This window comes from Lygodium microphyllum, chromosome 23 (assembly GCF_053477565.2).
Source record: "Lygodium microphyllum isolate KBCC chromosome 23, Lygodium_microphyllum_v1.1.10, whole genome shotgun sequence".
In the NCBI taxonomy this organism is placed as follows: domain Eukaryota; kingdom Viridiplantae; phylum Streptophyta; class Polypodiopsida; order Schizaeales; family Lygodiaceae; genus Lygodium; species Lygodium microphyllum.
In genome coordinates this window covers 28,982,176-29,001,930 of record NC_141157.1, presented here as the reverse complement: position 1 = coordinate 29,001,930, position 19,755 = coordinate 28,982,176, and the positions used below count along the sequence as shown (strand labels likewise).

General features: G+C 39.8%; 1 protein-coding gene across 1 annotated transcript; it reads left to right on the top strand.

Annotated features, from left to right (window-relative positions):
* The first annotated feature begins 303 nt into the window (after window positions 1-303).
* LOC148015998 (glycine-rich RNA-binding protein RZ1A-like) lies at window positions 304-2,944 on the top strand. Its single transcript, XM_087664287.1, has 3 exons — window positions 304-495; window positions 1,531-1,643; window positions 2,094-2,944. Exons 2-3 carry the CDS (start codon window positions 1,533-1,535, stop codon window positions 2,676-2,678), a joined length of 696 nt encoding a protein of 231 aa, XP_087520413.1. The 5' UTR covers window positions 304-495; window positions 1,531-1,532; the 3' UTR covers window positions 2,679-2,944.
* The last annotated feature ends 16,811 nt before the right edge of the window (window positions 2,945-19,755 follow it).

Sequence of the window (19,755 nt, the reverse complement as noted above, 5' to 3'; positions counted from 1 at the left end):
AATAAAAAAAGTTTAAAATTGAAACAAGAAGGTTAAAAATTGCAACTTTTACAGTGCGGAAGGGGGTGGTTGTAGGGAAGTGGATGGTGGGTGGGTTGAGTTTCAACGGTGGGGGGTGCGTTCGATCCCTGCATCCGGCAACCGTTGCAGCACATTAAAAATCTATTTGTTTGCGATAGGAAAAACCTACAAAAATTTTAATTAAAAAGATGAGAAATACATGTAAGTTGGGTTAAAAATACATGGAAAGTTTGGAGCCAAAGGTGTTAGGATGTTATGTATGTATAAGAAATTATGTTGGGTTTTGTGGACGGTGGGTAGAATTTGAAAGGCCACTTGAGAAAGGCTTACTGCAGGCGAGCGAGAGGAAGCACTAAAGAAAAAGAAAAGAAAGAGAGGAGAGCCCAGATACTATCTTGGCAGACCTCGCGGCTTCTTCATCCGAGCATTTCCTGCGCGCGCTTCGAAGGCGCCCCACAGACACGCATCAATCAGGTAACATCCTCCCGCGCCCTCTCGCTCTCCGTCCCTTGCTTTTCCACTGGATTCACGGTTTCCTGCTTTTCCCCTTCTCCCGATCTTTCTTTCTAAGTGTACAGAAATTAGGGTTTCCTTTCCCCTGTTTGCTTCTCATTCCGGGTTTCTGTTCCTCGTATAGCCGGGATGCTCTCTGTCTAGCATTGTGTCCGCGTTCTTTTCTGGCATCTTGGCTCCAGATTAACTCTGGTTATGCAAGCTTGCTCGTGTGATTTTGGCTTCAGATTAAGGTTTAGTATTCAGTGGCTCTTCTTTCACCAGACTAAGTTTGGATTCAAGCTTGGTTCTGTCATTCTTGTAGCACTGCTAGATTTAGGCTTAAAATTAAGCTTGCTTCTCTGATTTTTTTCGCACCAGTTAAGTTTGAAATTAAGCTGGCTTCCCCAGTTTTCATCTCATCTGATTAAGTTTGAATCTGGGATTTTCGTGATATCAGGTCCTGTTAGCTTCTGTGAAATTAAATCAAGTCTCAAGGTATCCGTGACCTTTGTGGTACTAAATCATGTCTGGAATCAAGTTTTTCATCAACGTTTTGGGTGGCACCAGATGATATTTAAGAATTAGGTTTGCCTCTGATTCGTTTTTGGAATGGAGCCTCTGTTGGGCAGTCGTTTGTGAAATGAGAATAGGCCTGACAAATAGTTCACATAGCTCTTAACCTACTTGTCAAGCTAGGTAACACAAGCTTGACAAAGCAGGCTTGAACGACCTATTTGCCTGTTTCCTGTATCAACGGTTCCATCCTTGAATTGCTGTTAAGGATTGTGCGCGGTATTGAGGCGTTTGAATTTCTGAATTTTCAGCTGTTTGTGCTTTATTGAATTGGATGGTGATCTGCCTAGTATCGCAGGAGAATGCAATTTGTCTGTTCTGGTTCTTTCATAGTACTAGTAAATTGTGCTGCTGGTGTTATGCTGTTCAGTGACAACTCTTAAAAAAGTAAGGTTTTCTCTGGGGTAATGGCTGGCTTCTAAAGGATGTTATTTTTGGCAGTCATGTCAACTGAAACGGAGAACCGTTGCTTCATTGGTGGGCTTTCTTGGAGTACAACTGACAGGGACTTGGAAGATGCATTTCGACAGTTTGGCGACATTTTAGAAGCCAAGGTTCTTGACAGTCGTGATGGTTCTTTTTGGATAAATGCTTCTCTCATTAGCGGTCTTATTTGGCAAAGGTAGTCTCCTTTGGTCTCAGTAGCTGTGGCCGTGGAGTCTTCATACAGGATGAAGTAGTTTTTTTTTCTTGTGTGTCGGGTCATGCTGGGTATGATTACTGTTAACATGGGTGCTAGATTATGTAGAGAGCCACTACCCTTGTGCAAGTATCATGGGTAGTTGCTTTCTGCTTATATTTCTGGTACCAATCATATGATGGAATCTTGTGGGGGTTATTCTTTTCGAGCATTAGCTTTGATATGTATTCTTTAACCTTGGCTTTCAATAATCCCATGATGTGGGGTTCGTTTTGATATTGTAATGAATAGTATGTTAATGACTTGTCTAATTTCTCTAGATTTCACATTTTATTTTTGGCTGTATTGTTATGCTTTTTTCTAGGTAGTACTCAACAGGGATACCGGACGCTCCAAAGGATTTGGTTTTGTAACTTTTCGTGAGGCGCGTGAAATGCAGGAAGCCATAGATCAGATGCATGGCATGAAACTGGATGGCAGGCCTATCACTGTTGACAAAGCCCAGGGTAAATCTGGGGGTGGTGGCTATGGAAGTGGTGGTGGAGGCAGTCAAGACTGCTTCAAATGCGGTCAACCAGGACACTGGGCTCGAGAATGCCCTAACAGTGGTGGTGGTGGTGGAGGTGGCCGCAGGTTCAATGATAGCTACAGCAGCGGCCGAGGTGATCGGGATGGCAGAGGTGACCGTGACCGTGATCGCCATGGTAGTGGTGGTGGAAGCCGGTATGGAGGTGACCGCAATGGTGATCGCTATGGTGGGCGCCCTAGCTCTAATCGTGAAAATGGTGCACGTGACCGTTACAGTAGTGGTGGTCCATCCCGCAGTGATGGAGGAAGTTATCGAGACCGGTCGGGACCATATGACCGTGAAGGGGGTGGCAGCAAATATGGCGGATCTTCCCGGAACGATGGCCGCAGCACCCGCAGCACTTATGATGATAGAATCTAAGTGAATTTATTTTCTAGCTTTATGGTTGGAAAATCTCAAAAATTGATTTAACTTGGATGCTTTTATCTTTTGTAAACCACTTGACAAATCTGGGTGAAAGGCGATGTAGAGAAAGCTGGCTCTCTTTTTGTTGTATATTAACGAGCTTCTTGGATGTTCTAAGTTTTGTAATCTGCTAGTTCTACAGCCAGTCAAGTATCTCATGAATGAAGCTTAGGGTTTTAATTTGATACAATATAGTTCTTGTGAGTGGAGCAATTTTCATGAATATGAAGTGGGCCCAGAGCTGCATGTAAATTAAATAGTGTTTTGTGAGTCATCCTCATGAAGATGTAGCATTTCTGGCATTCCTACAATACTATGGGAACAGCAAAAATGGTCGTAATGGCTGGATGGTACCCACTAGTTTTAGCATATGCCAATGTTAATGTTGATGCAGGATATGTTATTACGAGTCGGAGATGACTTTAGGTGTAATGCAAAAAAGTAGTCTGCTAAAGCATTTTAAGCAGCTGTCTAAATCAGTTGGTGACGTGTGTGTGCATCTGTCTTTCCTCTATTATCAATCCATTTGAAGGTACCGTTTCTTATTTTATCTAGAGCTTTGGGGAGGGTGAGCTATCTCCAAGTTGTGGTATGAACTCAAAATGTTTAGTGTCAGTTAAAGTAGGATTTCTGCTGATTAAGCAAATAGTTAACGAGAACCTCAACTGCAGGTAGCTTCATGGTGGTGTCCTGGTTTTCTGACATTGTGCTCAGGGGGACTGGCTTTAGTCTCCAGGTGTCTTCAATCACATTGCTGCCGCTCTCAAGGTGTTCACAACTCGATTTAATTTCGTGTACATGCTCTCGTAAAAGTTGTGCTATGCAAAATAAGATGGCACACCAGAAGTTCGTTCTACTGATAGAACCATCTCTAAATTGCAAGACAAGCTTGGGATTGCAGTATAGTAAAGGTACCATATTATCTTGTTATTAAGGTGAAAAGTATACACATAGAACACTCTAAAATTTAAGGGGATGAATAGTGAGAGACTTGGGTAAATTGTTTACATAGCTAACATTGAATCTTTGAGGTGAACAGAATGTTGGTGCAAAGTGTTGGCATTATTCTTGGTCTTCTGGAAATTGAGAAATTGAGCCAACTAGTTGATGTTGATCAATTGAGTACGCCTTTGCAGCAAGCTTTGAAATTCAACCAAGTTTTCTTGGATCATCAACTATGTCATTGATGTATGCTGAACCATTTTGATAGTATTATATGATTGCCATAATATTTCGTGGGTAGTTTTTGATGCCAGCTTGGGGTGATTTTAAATGGAAATCGTATAAATATTGGCCCAACATATGCAAACTTTTAAGAATCGATATGTATTGTTCTCATTGATATGTGAATGGTCATTTTGTAAGTTCACGTATGGAAACCTTGTTATGACCTCTTCCTTTTAATCCCAAGGTGTAATGGACTTATCACACATCATTGGTGATAAGCCAATGGTGTAGTTGCAATGAGGTCTTCACTAGACCATTCACTCAAAGGGTAGGGATGCTATCAAACATGAGTTTGATAGGTCATGTTTACTAGGATTTTTTGTTGAACATCAAAATGATCCATCTCCATGACGATGAGATTTTAAAGGATTACCCAAGCTCCTTTGTTGAATTGGCACACTTGTTAGAGACACCAAGACATTGCGTAGGTGCGATGTGGCGCAAAACATTTGAGGTATCTCATGCTAGCCATTGATTGGTTGGCTAAGCAATTGCTCAAATTTGTAGGAAAGCAAATGTTATAATTTGAAGGTGGCATAAACAAAAGGTTGTGATTAGCTTTTATTGTCTATCACATGTCTTACATTTGGTTGCACATTGAGTATGCTTATGTTGTGCGTAGATTGGGTACAAGGGATATGCTAGTCAATAAATTAAGTTAAATGTGTGAATGGCCTGACCAAAGGCTATGATTGATTTTAATTGTCAATCTCACCCCTTGTGTTGGTTGCTCATTGAAAGTATACTTGTGATTGAATATTAGGTCAATTGAGGGATGGTAGTTAATGAACCAAAATTGAATGCGTATGTGACCTATATTTATCTTGTAGGTCCATAGGAGAAATCCTATGATAGAACAATGGTTGCTTGTGGCCATGGCTTATTTAATTTGGTATGCCATCTAGCTACATTTGCATTGAAAGTGGACGTCATTGAGGATAAGGTGGAGGTTGCTCCACACCACCTTACTATATGGAAAATCTAGGAGTGATGGTTTGACCAAAAGAAAGTTCTAGAAACATTGGGCAAAAGTTGGGCTATCAAAAGAATTCCAATAATTAGAGACTAAAGAAAGAAGTGAAAGATTGAAGACCCACATAACATGAATCTTTTTATTAGGTCTAGCATCCAAAGTCATAAGATTGAGCATAAACATCAAAAGAATATCATGGCCAATAGTGCTCTTTTTGAAAATTGAAAACTCTGAGCTTGTGGGAGTTATGAAAAATTTGCTTTCTTTCCTTGAATGTTCTCCTAGGGAAGGCCTAGGATACCCAGTACATGTATCCAGTCCTGTTCTTCGTTCAAGAAGGGGATGTAGTTGTCTACGTGGCCAACTTTGGGTACCTAGTTTTTATGTCCCAATAGTATACTTGACATCATATTTTGATCCACCGAGAGATTTTCCAAGTTCCCATTTCCACTTGTGCTTTGCCAAAGAATACTATGCCATTGCCCCAATCTTTTGAATCACACATTTTGCATTGAAGGCCTTCTAAGAAATAGGCCATAGTTCACTTTGTTCATCACTACAAAGGTGACTGAGAGGTGTATCCCTACAATCTTGGCTAGTTCTTGAGGACTTCTACTGGTTCAACTTTTGAACCACTTACCTTTTGTGTCAAATTGATTGCAAAGAAAGAATGCATGTTGGATACTCTCATTGATGAAAGCAAGTGTTAGTGCAATAAACTTGATAGTTTGGGACAATCCACCCATACAGAGTGTGCACTCTCCACTTGAGACAAGTTTGCCTAAGGTTGAGTGGTTGCACTCTCAATCTTCCAAAGTATATTGGTTTTTGGATCTCTTTTTGATAATTCTCTTCCTAGTTTGAGATCCATCCATTAATATTGGTTTAGGGAGCCTTACACCTACCTTCTTACTCTGTGCTTTTTTCATGACATTCAGGTGGATTGGACTCAAATCTTCATTAAAACATTTTACTCCAAATAGACTTACGATTACTAATAGGTTGATGCTAGCTCTAGGTGCTTTTAAGTCTTTCATTTGGAGAAGCATGTAGTACTAGTGGGGCTTTCATCCATATAGAAGTCTTATATTGATCAAATATGGATGACATGCATACGTTTTAGAATAGGGTAACCTCTTGGTTGCTTAATAGATGATTACTTCATGGCCACACCATTTGCAATTGCTACATATTCTACTCTTAGTCTCTAGGCAATTTGACTACATTCACTACCACCATGATGAGCACATTGAACATTAGGCATGTGGGTCTACCTAGCTTTAAGGGTTTCAATTATCCTTGTCATCTCTTATTTAAGATTATCCAAGACCCATGATAGGTTTGATTATTTCTCCTTTTAATCCTCATAATCTCTTGTTTAAGATTAACCAAGACTTGTGATAGGTTCAATTCTTTCTCCTTTCCTTCATGTCTATAGAGACTAGTTAAGCTAGAGGTTTGTTGTTCTCTCTTGCTTCCCTAAGCAACTCTACTCCAATAGTTTCCTCAAATACTCCATTAAACTTAGGCTTATTCAAGCTCAAGTTGCTAGTTATAAGTCTATACTCCTCATCTTTGATCCCATTGATAAAGGCTGTGGTAACAATGTCTGCATATCCAACTCCAATGAACATTTTGATGAACATATTTTTGAGAGTGGAGAAGCTAATTTCTTGAACTACCTCAAGACTTGTACAACAAGACTTACCCTTTCCTTTTAGCCACAACCTAAAAGCTTGTGCCTTATTCTTACTCATCATAAGGTTGTTGATCTAGCATACTTACTCTTATTGCTCTAGAGTCCATTGGGTAACACTTCTTATTACATTTTCCATTCTGAATTGCTTATTAGTTCTAGACTTGCTACAATCTATTTTGGTATTCTTCCCTCAAGTCTCATTTTGGACGATCCTATGTAATCCCTAAGCTTATTTTAGGGAGCATTAGGTACCCGATTGATACTATCTTCTTCAACCATCTTATTAATATCTTCTTTTAGTGGTTGCATTATGGTATTGAACAATTGACAAATGGGAGTTCCTTCAAGTAAGTGGCCCCTTGATGAAGATACCTTTAAGGTTTAAGGATTTGGGAAATCAAAATTAGACTCCATGTTAGATTGTACATAGTGTGCCTCTCAAGGCTCATTGCTTGAAATAATTTTCAATCCTTGCATTGTAAGATCCAATCTCTTAAGGTTCTACTCTCGACTCCTTTTTGGTCAATATACATAATTGATGTCAAGATGTATGCTTGAGACATTGGCTGTGAGACCTTTAGGGTCAAAGTACCTTTCTCATCAAGGCTAGATGGCATTTTATGCCCTAAAACTCTTCTTTAGATTGTCAATGCAAGTTCTAGGGTCTCTCTAGCTTGTTTACATCCACATGTTCCTTGTCAACCTGGTCAATAGTCTTCACATGGGTGCTTATTGTGGAGGTGGGGTATTCTTAAGTGCATGGAACACTCAATGCCCTTTTGGAACATCTAAAATGCCTTTTTGAGCTCAAAAATCAATGGAGCTTTAGATTGTGACTAGTTGGGTGTGTATTAGATCTTCGAGCCAAAACATGGAATGATCCAATGGTTGTTTGGGGTCAAATGAGTTGAATTAATAGCACTCTTGAGGTAGTGCATGGATTGATACCTTGAGGGTATCAATTGCAAAGGTTATGATCATTTTCAAGCTCACAAGCAGTGCAAATTTGGAGTATGTCTTGGTGGGAATCCCATGACAACCATGAGTACTTTTCTTGGATCAAGAAAGACTTAAGACTTGATCAAGAGTTCCCTTAAGTGTCCTTGTGATGGAATCATCTTTGGTCCTTCTTAATGTAGTCCAAGCTCATGGACATATTGTTGGGTGCCTCTAGTGCTAAGCTAAGGATCTACTTCCTTGGCTAAGACTTGAAAGGCTACCTTGAAGGTGTTCAAGAGAATAATACATTGAGGGATACTACTGTATGTCATAAGCCAACATTGGAGGCTCATAATTGATGGATTTCTAGCCTATGGAGTACTAGCCATTATTTATGGTGTTAAAAGCAAGTCAAAAAGTGGTCATATTGGTCTCTAAAGAGTGTTTGGGCAAGGATTAATTGCTCTCAAGGTATTCTTAGAGTCAATACCTTGAGGACACCAATTCAAGATTTGAGGGACTCTAAAGAGATGACTTCATGGATGTGTCCTTTGTGCACAGAGCCTGGTTCAAGAGATTTTCAAGTTTGAGTTGATTGTGAAGTCCAAGATTCAAGATAAAAAACATTGAGGTATTACTAGTACTTTGTACTTTATGGATTTTCTTTGAGGTAGTGAAGGTATCCTACTCTCAACACAAGTGCAAGGTTTCCACAATGATGCTTTGGGATGCCCACTTGAGTCAATGGGGTAGTTATTTGACTTGTAGAAAGTGTAGAGGCAAGGAAAATACCCATTCAAGGTATTCTTGATAGTACTACCTTCATGTTTCTTCTTTTTGTGCAAACAGGCCTTTCTCTACAAGGGAAGGTAAAGTTCCAATACCCTTAGGCAAGCAAGGCTCTATGCTTGAGAGTGAGAAAGATGATATTGATCAAAGGGCTATTTAAATAATGTATGTACCAGGGTGTATACCCTCAATGTATTAATACCTAGAGGGGTACATTTGTTGCTTTGAGGATTGGACACATAGAGTTAAGTCAAGGGTAGTTGCTTCTCCTTTAGTCAGAGATTGTCAAGGTGTTTGGGTGACCATGTGCTCAAGAGAAAAAGTCTAGAGGGTCTAAAGGCCAAGAAATACGCTCTCAAGGCATTATTGTTAGATACCTCGAAGATAGTCAAACAAAATCTTGAGGTATTAATGTTGGATGCCTTAAAAATGGTTAGACAAAGTACAAATGATTTTCTAAGTCAAGCTTAAATGGAAGCTCAAGGTTTTTAGTACTAAGGAAAGGGGTACAAATAGTAAGATATCTAAGAGATAGGTCTTCAAATGGATGCCAAGGCAAGTATAATGTAGACTCTAGGTATTTCATGCAAGTTTGCAATGGCGTATTTACTTAGGTAGAGTGAGAAGTCAAGCTTCTTGGATTGTATAGAAGGTGGATGCAATGTCCATTAGGGGTGTCATTAATGTATGTTTCCAATTGAGGTAGAAGGGGGATGGGCAAATCCACTGGGGTGGGTGCGTGTAAAGCTTGAGTGCAAGCCCTACATATTGAAGGTAGGAATACCTCCAAGGCGACTAAATTGAGTTTATTTAAGTCTTTTCTCAAGTAATGTTTAGTGCCAATGCTTCTTAGTTCAGTCTACATACTAATGGGAGCACTACTCTAAGTCTAGGTGCTTCCAATTGAGTGGAAAAGTAAAGATGGTCATAGGGTGCTTCCAATTGAGTGGAAGAGTGAAGATGATTGTGACGGATCCTAGGAGAATAGACTAGTCATCGAAGTGGCCACTTAAGAAATATGTGGCATTAGCAAAAAGACTCATGTTAGTAGCCATATAAATAATAAATTCTCCCATATTCCTCTTCATTGCCTCTTGTACCTCACTCAAATCAACATTGGCCTCCAACTCTTGAGGCCTTTGTGGTTATGATTGCAATGTGCCTCTTGCATTCTTATTTCATGTATGTCAATGGTTTAAATTATTATAGGATCTACCAACATGGTAGATTTGTGTGCTAGGTATTTTGTGGAATATACCCTCTGTAAAAAAACAATGCAACTTCATCATCCTCTTATCACCCTTGCTCCTCTTCCTTCATCTTTTACTCCAATCTTGCCTCCACCACCCACTTCTCTACAACTAAAATAGAATTTTACCTTCAACCCCTGCATCTTCTCAACTTGTGCGTTGCCTTACATGGCTCTTATTTTTATTTTGTAGATGTTATATATGTGTGTGTGTGTGTGTGTGTGTGTGTGTGTGTGTACTGGGCAGCTGACCTGCACCCTTTGTCTGATGCCATGGCTTCTTTGGGGTGGGATGCCTTGGGGTAAATCAAAATTTAGGCTAGCCTACTTTTCTCGCCCTATTTTGGGCCTGAGAGGGGATGTGCTAAGAATTGCTCTTACCCCTAGCCCCAAAACATGCTTATTTTAGGCTTATTTTAGCCAAAACCCTAAAATGGGGAGCGGATTGAGAGAGTTAAGTGGGAGAGGATCTAGAACCCTAATTTTCTATAAATTAGGAGCCAACCCTCCACACACACACACACACACACACACACACACACACACACACACACACACACACACACACACACATAGTATATATACCTTGAAAAAGAGAAAATGCTTCCATCCAAGCTCACCTAATATTAACAACTTAATAATTAATATATTCATAATTATACATAATATTAAGAATGCAATATAAGTAAATATTATATATATGCATAGCAATATTAAATATAATACATTGTCTTAATGTTAATAGAGAACATAATAAATTGAAATTCTTACATGTATAATATATTTATATTTGTATTAATAAAATGCAATTTTATTTAATATGTTCATGTATTACATAAATAATGACCAAGGGTGGCTTCAAGCTCAACTAATCAAAAGGAAACTTCATATATAGGCCAAAATATTCGTATGAACAAACTTTGGCTAAGTTCCAAAGTCAAGGGGAAATAAGAGAGCTTTTGGAGGGCTACCACATTGTATCTCTCCCAAAACCCCCCCCTTTCCAAGGTGGATTTTTCATATCAACAATACTCTTGTTGCTGCAGAAAGTGTAGCTTAGGACATGAAGGCTACACCATTTTCATGAAAGTACAATTTACATGGCCTAGGCATTGAGCACCTCAAGAGAGAGAGAGAGAGAGAGAGAGAGAGAGAGAGAGAGAGAGAGAGAGAGAGAGAGAGAGAGAGAGAGAGAGAGAGAGAGAGAGAGAGAGAGAGAGAGAGAGAGAGAGAGAGAGAGAGAGAGAGAGAGAGAGAGAGAGAGAGAGAGAGAGAGAGAGAAGTTTGTGGGGGATGTAGCTATGTGACACATGGCATGCCCCTTGAAAAACCTCTCCATAGTATGTAACAAGACAATATACAAGATACACCTTTGGCTTCTCCTCCGGGCATGTTCATATTCGCTCACTTTAGTGGCCCTCATTCTCACCATTGGTCCTAAAAGAGGTCAACATAAAGAGTGAAGCCCGAGTAAGAGCACAAGTAAGCAGAAGCAATGGAGGAGTGAGTTATGGTGAATGAAGCAAGAGAGGAAGAGAGAGAGACTCAAGATGTGGAAGCCCCAATAGTCATAATGTGTGATTGACCTTCCCTTATTCAAATATCACTAAAAGAATAAAGAATGAAGTGACAATGATGGGTGCTTGCCACCTATAGTGTACAACTGTGCAGGTATTGTCATGCAATACCCATCAGCTTCCTAAGGAAGGCAAAATGCTCTGTTGAGAGACATTTAGTGAGAAAATCTATGGAATTTTGGTTAGTTGAGATATTGACAAGCTCAATGGAATGAACACAGTTTGTAATGCACTGGGCAGTTGTCATACACCCTTTGTCCGATGCCGTAGCCTCTCTGGGGTAATCACTTGGGCTCATATTTGCAGTGCCCTTAAGGTACCCCATGATACCCTTTACGGCATCCCAATGTTGCTTACGAGGTGTAGCTATATAGCATGCCACAACTCCCACTACAAATGCTATGCCAGGACAAGTGGCTATCATGGCATGCATCAAACTGCCCACTATAGATGCATAAGGAATCTTGGCCATCTCGGCCTTCCATTAGACTATGGACAATCGACTTGACTAACCTTCACATGAGAAGATAAAGGACAATCAATAGGCTTAACATCTTGTATATGAAACTGCTCAAGGGCCTTTGAGATGTACTCCTTTTGCATTAAGTAAAGGAGCCCCTTAGAGTGCTCATGCGTGATGTGCATCTCAAGAATATGTGAGGCTTGTCCCACATCCTACTTGAGCTGACTTTTTGAGGCATCCAGCTCATCATGAGCACTCCTAGTAATTAACATATCATCCACATAGAGTATTGAAATCATAAGGCGGCCATCACGGGCTACCTTCATGTATAAATACGGATCCATATCACTGCAGGTATATCCTTGTGAATGTATGAAGGCATTGAACTTGTGGTACCATTCCCTAGGTGCCTACTTAAGGCCATAAAGGCTCTTTCTCAACTTGCATACTATGTGTTCCATGGTTTTTTCTCAAATTCCTTAGAGGTTGTTGCATATAAATCTCATCATGCAAGTCCCCATGTAAGAAAGCCATCTTGATATCCATCAAATAGAGGTCTAGATCTAGCTATGCAACCAAAGCCAATACCAAGCATAGGGTAGTAATCTTGACTACAAGAGAGAAGACTTCATTGAAGTCAACACCATGCTCCTACTTAAAACCCTTAATAACCAATCTAGCCTTATAGGCTGGCTTGGGGCATCTAGGGATACTCTTTAACTTGCACACCCACTTGCATGGCAAAACATGCTTTTCACTAGGAAAAGGAACCAAATCCCACGTATGATTTCTCTACAATGAGTCATACTCTTATTGCATGGCCCTCTTCCAAGAGTGACTATCACCTTTGCGCATGGCCGCATCATAGGTAAGAGGCTTACCATCATATGTCACCATAACATAATCCATAAAGGCCGCAAACCGATCAAGTTGACATCTATCTTTAGTAAACTGCCTCAAAATAGGTTGTGGGACCTCGACGTCCTGTCTGACATCAAGGTCCTAGCTGGCTATATAGTAATAGGAGGCTCCTCTTGAAAGATCACCTCGTGTACTTCAATGACATGCTCAGACTGCTTATGCGTTTTCTCCTCATGGAAAACATCATGGCTATGGTGGATGACCTTTCGAGCTTGGGGATCCCATAGGCGATAGCCCATCTCACCTACATCCCCATAACAAAGAAAAATGCATTTCATGGACTTAGGATCTAGCTTATTGTACTTGTCCTTGGAAACATGGCAGAAAGCCTCACAACCAAAGATATGCAAATGAGCGTATGATGGAAGTTTTTCAGATTATACATTCTCAACAAACTGATAGTCAAGAGTAGTGCACGGTGATTGATTAATCAAATGCATAGCAGTGGTAATTGCATTAGCCCAAAATTGCTACGATAAGCTTGCTTGTTTAAGCATACTACGAACTCGCTCTTGGATCATCATGTTCATGTGCTTGGCTATAACATTTTGAGATGGGGTATACGAGGTGGTTAACTATGCTTGATACCACTCTCATCACAAAATTGCTCAAAGTCTTTAGATACATTCTCATCCCCATTGTCAAATCATAGGTATTTCAGCTTACACCTAGACTAGTTCTCAACAAGAGCAAGCCAATGCTGAAACGTAGCCAAGACTTCTAATTTCTACTTTATGGGGTATGTCTAGACCTTATGTGGACTAATACTCAATGAAAGTAACGAAGTACTTCACTCCACCTAATGACTTGTAGAGCATAGGTCCACCAATATTAGAATGAATAAGAGACAAAGGCTCACGCATGCACGTAATGCCGGACCTCTTATGTGAATTATGGGTTTGCTTTCTATAAAGACAATGATCACAAGCACCAAAATACTTAAAGGCAAGGGGTGGAAGATATTGCAAACATGTAAGCATTTTCATTCCCTTTAACGACATGTGCCCAAGGCGATGATGCCATAACAATAAATGTGGTATTGTAGCCACTACCAAAACATGGTTGATAGACCTAGATACAAGTAAGGAATAAAGAGTGCTAGACTTGGCACCTCATCCCAAGACAAGATTTAAACAGGTAAGCTTCAATAAGGAATCACCAAAAGGGACGGCATAACCTACACCATCCGACTGTCGAGTAGAAAGTAGGCTTTTAGTCAAAGTTAGACCATGGCATACATCATGCAAAGTAAACATACTACCTGAAGGAAACTATAATTGGACATCTTCAATACCAACAATATTCAATGTCAAGTCATCACGCAATATGAGACATCATGTCATGCTACGATAGGACTGGAACCACTCTTGATGAGAGGTAACATGAAATGAAGCCCCTGAGCATAGGTGAATTATGCATCAATCAACTACAAAACATCAAGAGAAGAAGATGCAAGTATGTAATCCTCATCAAAATCAGTTTGCATGATATTAATCTCTTCAATCTTGATGCTAGATTTGCTAGGGATAATATTGTGATCATTATTCTTTTCTTACACTTTGTCCTTGCCCTTTTTCTTGCACTTGTCATCATGCATTTTATGGCATTATTGTCGAAAATGACCCTGATTTCCACAATAATGATAAATCAATGTGGACTTACAACCATGGGGCTTACTATGAGATTATCCACATGATTGAGAATGAGACTGATGATCATTACCGCTCTTACCCTTATTTCCTCCGATTGTCAAAGCATGAGAACTACACGAAGCATCAATATTCTTTCTGTTAATCTCTTCATTCTTGGGTGCATCCTCTACATTTTGCAATTTCAACCCATCAACAGGCAAATTTGCACACATAGCAGTCTTTTGGAATGTGTCCCATGACTCGGGCAATGTAACCAACAAGAACAAGGGAGGAAGATTATCCTTAAAGTCAACCTCCTTATGAAGATAAGTCCTGAAAATAGAACGAAACTTATTTAAGTGGGTGGATATGAAAGCCCCCTCCTTACAAAGGTCCATAAGTTGCTTAAGCCAATACATCTATGAAGCAAGTCTTTGCTTGTCATAGATATCGTAGATCTTCTCCCATAACTGCTAGCAACAGGTGGTTTGGGATTTAGGGATAATATTATAGAAAACCTACTTAGAGAGTGACAAAATGATTGTGGATTTACATACCTCATCCAATTCAACCCAATCCTTTGCATCAAAGCATTCAGGCTTTACACACATATGTCTCAATGGTTTGAGATTTGAGCTTCATTACATTGATATTGGCTATAGTTATATACCTTGGTTACTTCACTGGCTTATGTAGTGCTTGAAGAATCTATTGGGTTTTATGCTCTTGACTTATGCTTCATGTATCTTGGATACTCAAATATCATTCACGTGATGTTTTGAGCTTTGCTTGCTCATTTGCCATTCGACTTTTGCTTCAATGGGAGCTATTCGACTTTGTGTACTGAGCCACATTGGCACTTGAATGTACCACAAAGAATTTGGTTAATGTAGTTGAGCTTAAGCTTATCACAATGAGACAATGAGACTCCTTGTGACATGTACATGCTCTCATGATAGTTATTGGATGCAACTACCCTATCGTGGGTTGATTTGATCTCTTGACTTGGACCTACTTATGTTTGTCAGGGTATTGTCCATGGTATCTATATGCTTTTGGATTATGTATTGAGCCTTTGTTCAATGGGTTATGCATATGGCAGTTCTCTTTGTTTACTCTTGAGACCTACCTTGTGCACGACGTCTATGCCTATTGCATATATGGTTTCTGACACACTGCAGATGTGACAATCTTTAGTGCTGGTTGTTCTTGGCTTCTTTCCTCTTGGTTGCTCACAATGTGTTGTTGGCATATTTTTGCAATTTATTACAGCAACCTATCATTTTAGTTTTATGCATTCTATTTGAGGGCAATCACATATACTTGATAGTTTCTTGACTATAATTTGTGGACAACTCATTATTTTGTCAATGCTCTTGTTTTCAACTTGATTTGGCAGTGGTTTTTGGGCTAATTTGCAAGGTATTATAGCAATTCATCTTTCCCTTCTTTGTACTTACTTGGTCTCATTATGGCTAGTGGTTCTCGCGACAGTGCTATCTTCAATATTGAGAAATTGGATGGGGCCAATTACAACTATTGGAAGACCTAGATATGGCAAGTTTTAGTGTAGAAATTACAAGTTAGACCAATTAAAAATGGGGGTGCCAAACCCAAAAACATTGTAGTCGAGGATTGGGATGAGCTATGCAAGTCCACAATCATTTTATCACTCTCTAAGCAAGTTCACTACAATTTTGTAACTAGAAATGACACTACATATGAGCTTTGGACATAGATTAAGAATCTTTATGACAAGCAAAGTCATGCATCTCAAATGTATTGGTAGAAATAGTTGATGGACCTTTGCATGAAGGAAGGGACTTCTATGTCTGCAGACTTGAATGAGTTTCACTCCATCACCAACCATTTAGCTTCGCAAGAGATTGAGTTCAAGGATACTTTGCATCCTTTATTTATGCTTGGTACTCTACCTGAGTCATGGGACACTTTTCGTACGGCTCTCTATGCTAAGGATGAGTTAAAATTGTAGGATGTTGAGAGTGCCCTCTTGATAAAAGAGGCGAACTAAAAGAATATGGATGCTTCTAGTATGTCCCATGCATTGACTGTGAGAGGCTGGCAAGATGGAAATGGCCATGATAAAGACTCTAATAGATCTTAGTCTAGGACATGTAGATAGTCTCATATAGTAAGTCCAGTCTTACTTATCATTATCGTGGAAAAGCGGGTCATATTCGGCCACATTGCCATAAAATGCACGAAGACAAGCACAAGAAAAGGGGAAAGGGTAAAGTGTAGGACAAGAATGACGATCACAACATTGTGTCTAGCAAGTCTAGTATCAAGTTTGAGGAAATCAATCTATGTAGCCTAATATATCCAATGATCTTATCTTGGAAGCTTCTTCTTTGGATACTTCACAACTGATTGATGCTTTGTTAAGATATACTTAGTGTTGGTTGATATTCAGGGGCTCCCTTTCATGTGACCCCTCATAGAGGTACTAGTTTCACTCCTATCATAGTATGACTGGGTCTGTCTGATTGGGTAATATCCTGGAATTGGAGATAATTGGTATTGGTAATGTCCATGGTGCATTTTGATTCAAGCAACATGTTTACTCTTCATGATGTACAACATGTACTAGCTCTCACAAAGAGCCTGATCTCAATTGACACCTTGGATTGTTATGTTGTCTCTTTTCGTGATTTCTCATGGAAGATTTTCCATAGGAATCTTGTTATTATTGCAAGTGGTGCTAAGTCTAGTACCCTCTATCCTTTGCCTGTATTTAGGTCAGTCGACCATGTTTTAGAAATGGGTGTAGTTCCACATGTATCTCTTTGGCATTGTCACCTTGGGTACATGTCGTTGAAAGCAATGTAAATGCTCACTAGTCTTTTGCCCCTAGATTATAAGTGTTTTGAGCCTTGTGATTATTGTCTATATGGAAGGCAAATACATAGTACACATAAGAAGTCTGACATGAAATGCATGGGTGAGCCTTTGACTCTCGTTCATTTGGATGTATATGGTCCCGTGCCCTGTCAAATCAATAGGTGGTGCAAAGTACTTTGTCACATTCATTGATGATTACTCATATAAGGTCTGGGCTTTCTCTACTAACTAGAAATTGGATGTCTTATCTACCTTTCAACATTGGTGTGCTCTTGTTGAGAACAAGTTTGGGTATAGGCTGAAATGCCTAAGATTAGATAATGGAGGTGAGTATGTCTCAAAAGCTTTTGAGTAGTTTTGTGATGAGAGGGGTATTAAGTATCAATTGATTGCTCCCTACACCCTCCCTAGAATGGTATTTCTAAATGCATCAACATGATGATTCATGTTGAAATACTACAATTTATATAATATAAGTGGAAACATAACATTTATTTGGCATATGTCGGCTTGTTTGCTAGCATTGCAATTCAACTAAAAATAACAATATGTTCTTCCATAAATACTATAAGGCACCTTTGTTCTCACAATCATGAGAGAGAGAGAGAGAGAGAGAGAGAGAGAGAGAGAGAGAGAGAGAGAGAGAGAGAGAGAGAGAGAGAGAGAGAGAGAGAGAGAGAGAGAGAGAGAGAGAGAGAGAGAGAGAGAGAGAGAGAGAGAGAGAGAGAGCAGTCATGCAATGTAAAGAAAGTAAATCTACTTAACTTGCGGATAAAGTTTAGTTTGAGGAGGTGGTTAGAAAGGGTTGCCATGAATGTGAGAGAGAGAGAGAGAGAGAGAGAGAGAGAGAGAGAGAGAGAGAGAGAGAGAGAGAGAGAGAGAGAGAGAGAGAGAGAGAGAGAGAGAGAGAGAGAGAGAGAGAGAGAGAGAGAGAGAGAGAGAGAGAGAGAGAGAGAGAGAGAGAGAGAGAGAGAGAGAGAGAGAGAGAGAGAGAGAGAGAGAGAGAGAGAGAGAGAGAGAGAGAGAGAGAGATCATGCTTTGTCAATTATATTTTCATGTAAAAAAGTAACTCTCCTTAACTCGGGGATAAAGTTTAACTTGAGGAGGGTGGTTAGAAAGGGTTTCCCCTAGCAAATGCTATTTGCCCTTGTTACTCAGCCTCTCCTCAATCAAATAGATAAAAGGGTTCAAGATGATATGATCAAAGGTTTGCCTCTTCCCACTCATAGTTCCATCTATGCTCAACTCTTTGGTGGTGGTAAGTTTGTATCATCAAGGTAGACCAGTGCTCTTTGCAATAGTTACTGAGGTCTTTGATGAATTTGCATACCTCTTTTGATTGGTTGTGTTTTTCTCACCTCCTAAAATAAATAACATTTCATAGGTGATGATGGATGTCGCTTATGGGACACTAAACAAGCTTTTTCTACCCAGGCTGTGTTTATGTTGTGGGTTCTATTTTGATCTCTCCCTCCCTCCCTCCCTCCCTCCCTCCCTCCCTCACACACACACACACACACACACACTCTCTCTCTCTCTCTCTCTCTCTCTCTCTAAAATAACATGTAGATCTCATTTGTGATGTTTGAATTAGCACAAGTGGAATATGTGATCCTATAGTAGGTCACCAAGTTCTCTAGGGGGTGGTTTCACAAAATCTCACATAGCACTGTTCGTGTTGTAAAATCTCCGACTACCCAATGTCCATTTAGAAACTCAACCAACCACCAAAATTTCAATTCAATCATCAGAAGAGTGCCCATCCATCGACAAATTGGACACATATGTTTTACAGAGTATGAATCATTTAGTGGATTTGCTACCTGGACATAGGCCAAGGTTTATGTGCATGGAGTGCCACAAAGAAGGCCCGAAAGTCATGGAAAATGTTAATATGAAGTTTCTAAAGATTGACTTCATGATGATCAATAGTACCGAGCCTTTGGGTTGACATTGAGGGAGTAGTTTCCATATTTGGAAGGTTTGTTGTGGGTAATGAAAAAATATATGGAATCACCTTTGAATCAATGAAGTTGACCCAACAAATAGTCGAGAAGCTCTAGGATGCAACCACCCCTTCTATTGTATGTTGTAGCATTAGAGCCAAAACAATTCTCCTTTCACCCCACTACTTTACTAAGCCTTTGAAGAGTTGGCAAATCACAAGAGGTTTGTAGAAATGGTGGATAAACTTGATTCTTGGGGGATCACGAGGGGTTTGTAGAAGTGGTGGGATAAATTGACTCTTGGAACAAGCAAACAATGAACATGAAAATAGTAAAGGTCCTGCTATAGGAAATACAAGAAACTTCCAAAGCAGGTTGGACCCTTCCATGGTAGGTACACTATACTAGGTGCTCTATGCCTAGGCTATGCAAAGTGCCACATCACAACAATAGTGTAGTGCACTTCGCACCCTAAACCACACTTCAATAGGGAAAAAGTGTTGTTGGCCATAAAAACTTCATGTATAGGCATCATATTTTGCTATTTTGATGACATGGCCCACTAAGAGCTTAAGAGGTGGCCTCTCTCTCTCTCTCTCTCTCTCTCTCTCTCTCTCTCTCTCTCTCTCTCTCTCTCTCTCTCTCTGTGAGAGATCTCATTCTTATCTCATCTTGCTCTTGGTGTTACAATTTTTTGTGAAGGGGTGCATCAGGATTTAAGTAGGGGCTAGGATTTTTGGAACAGAAAAGTTCAA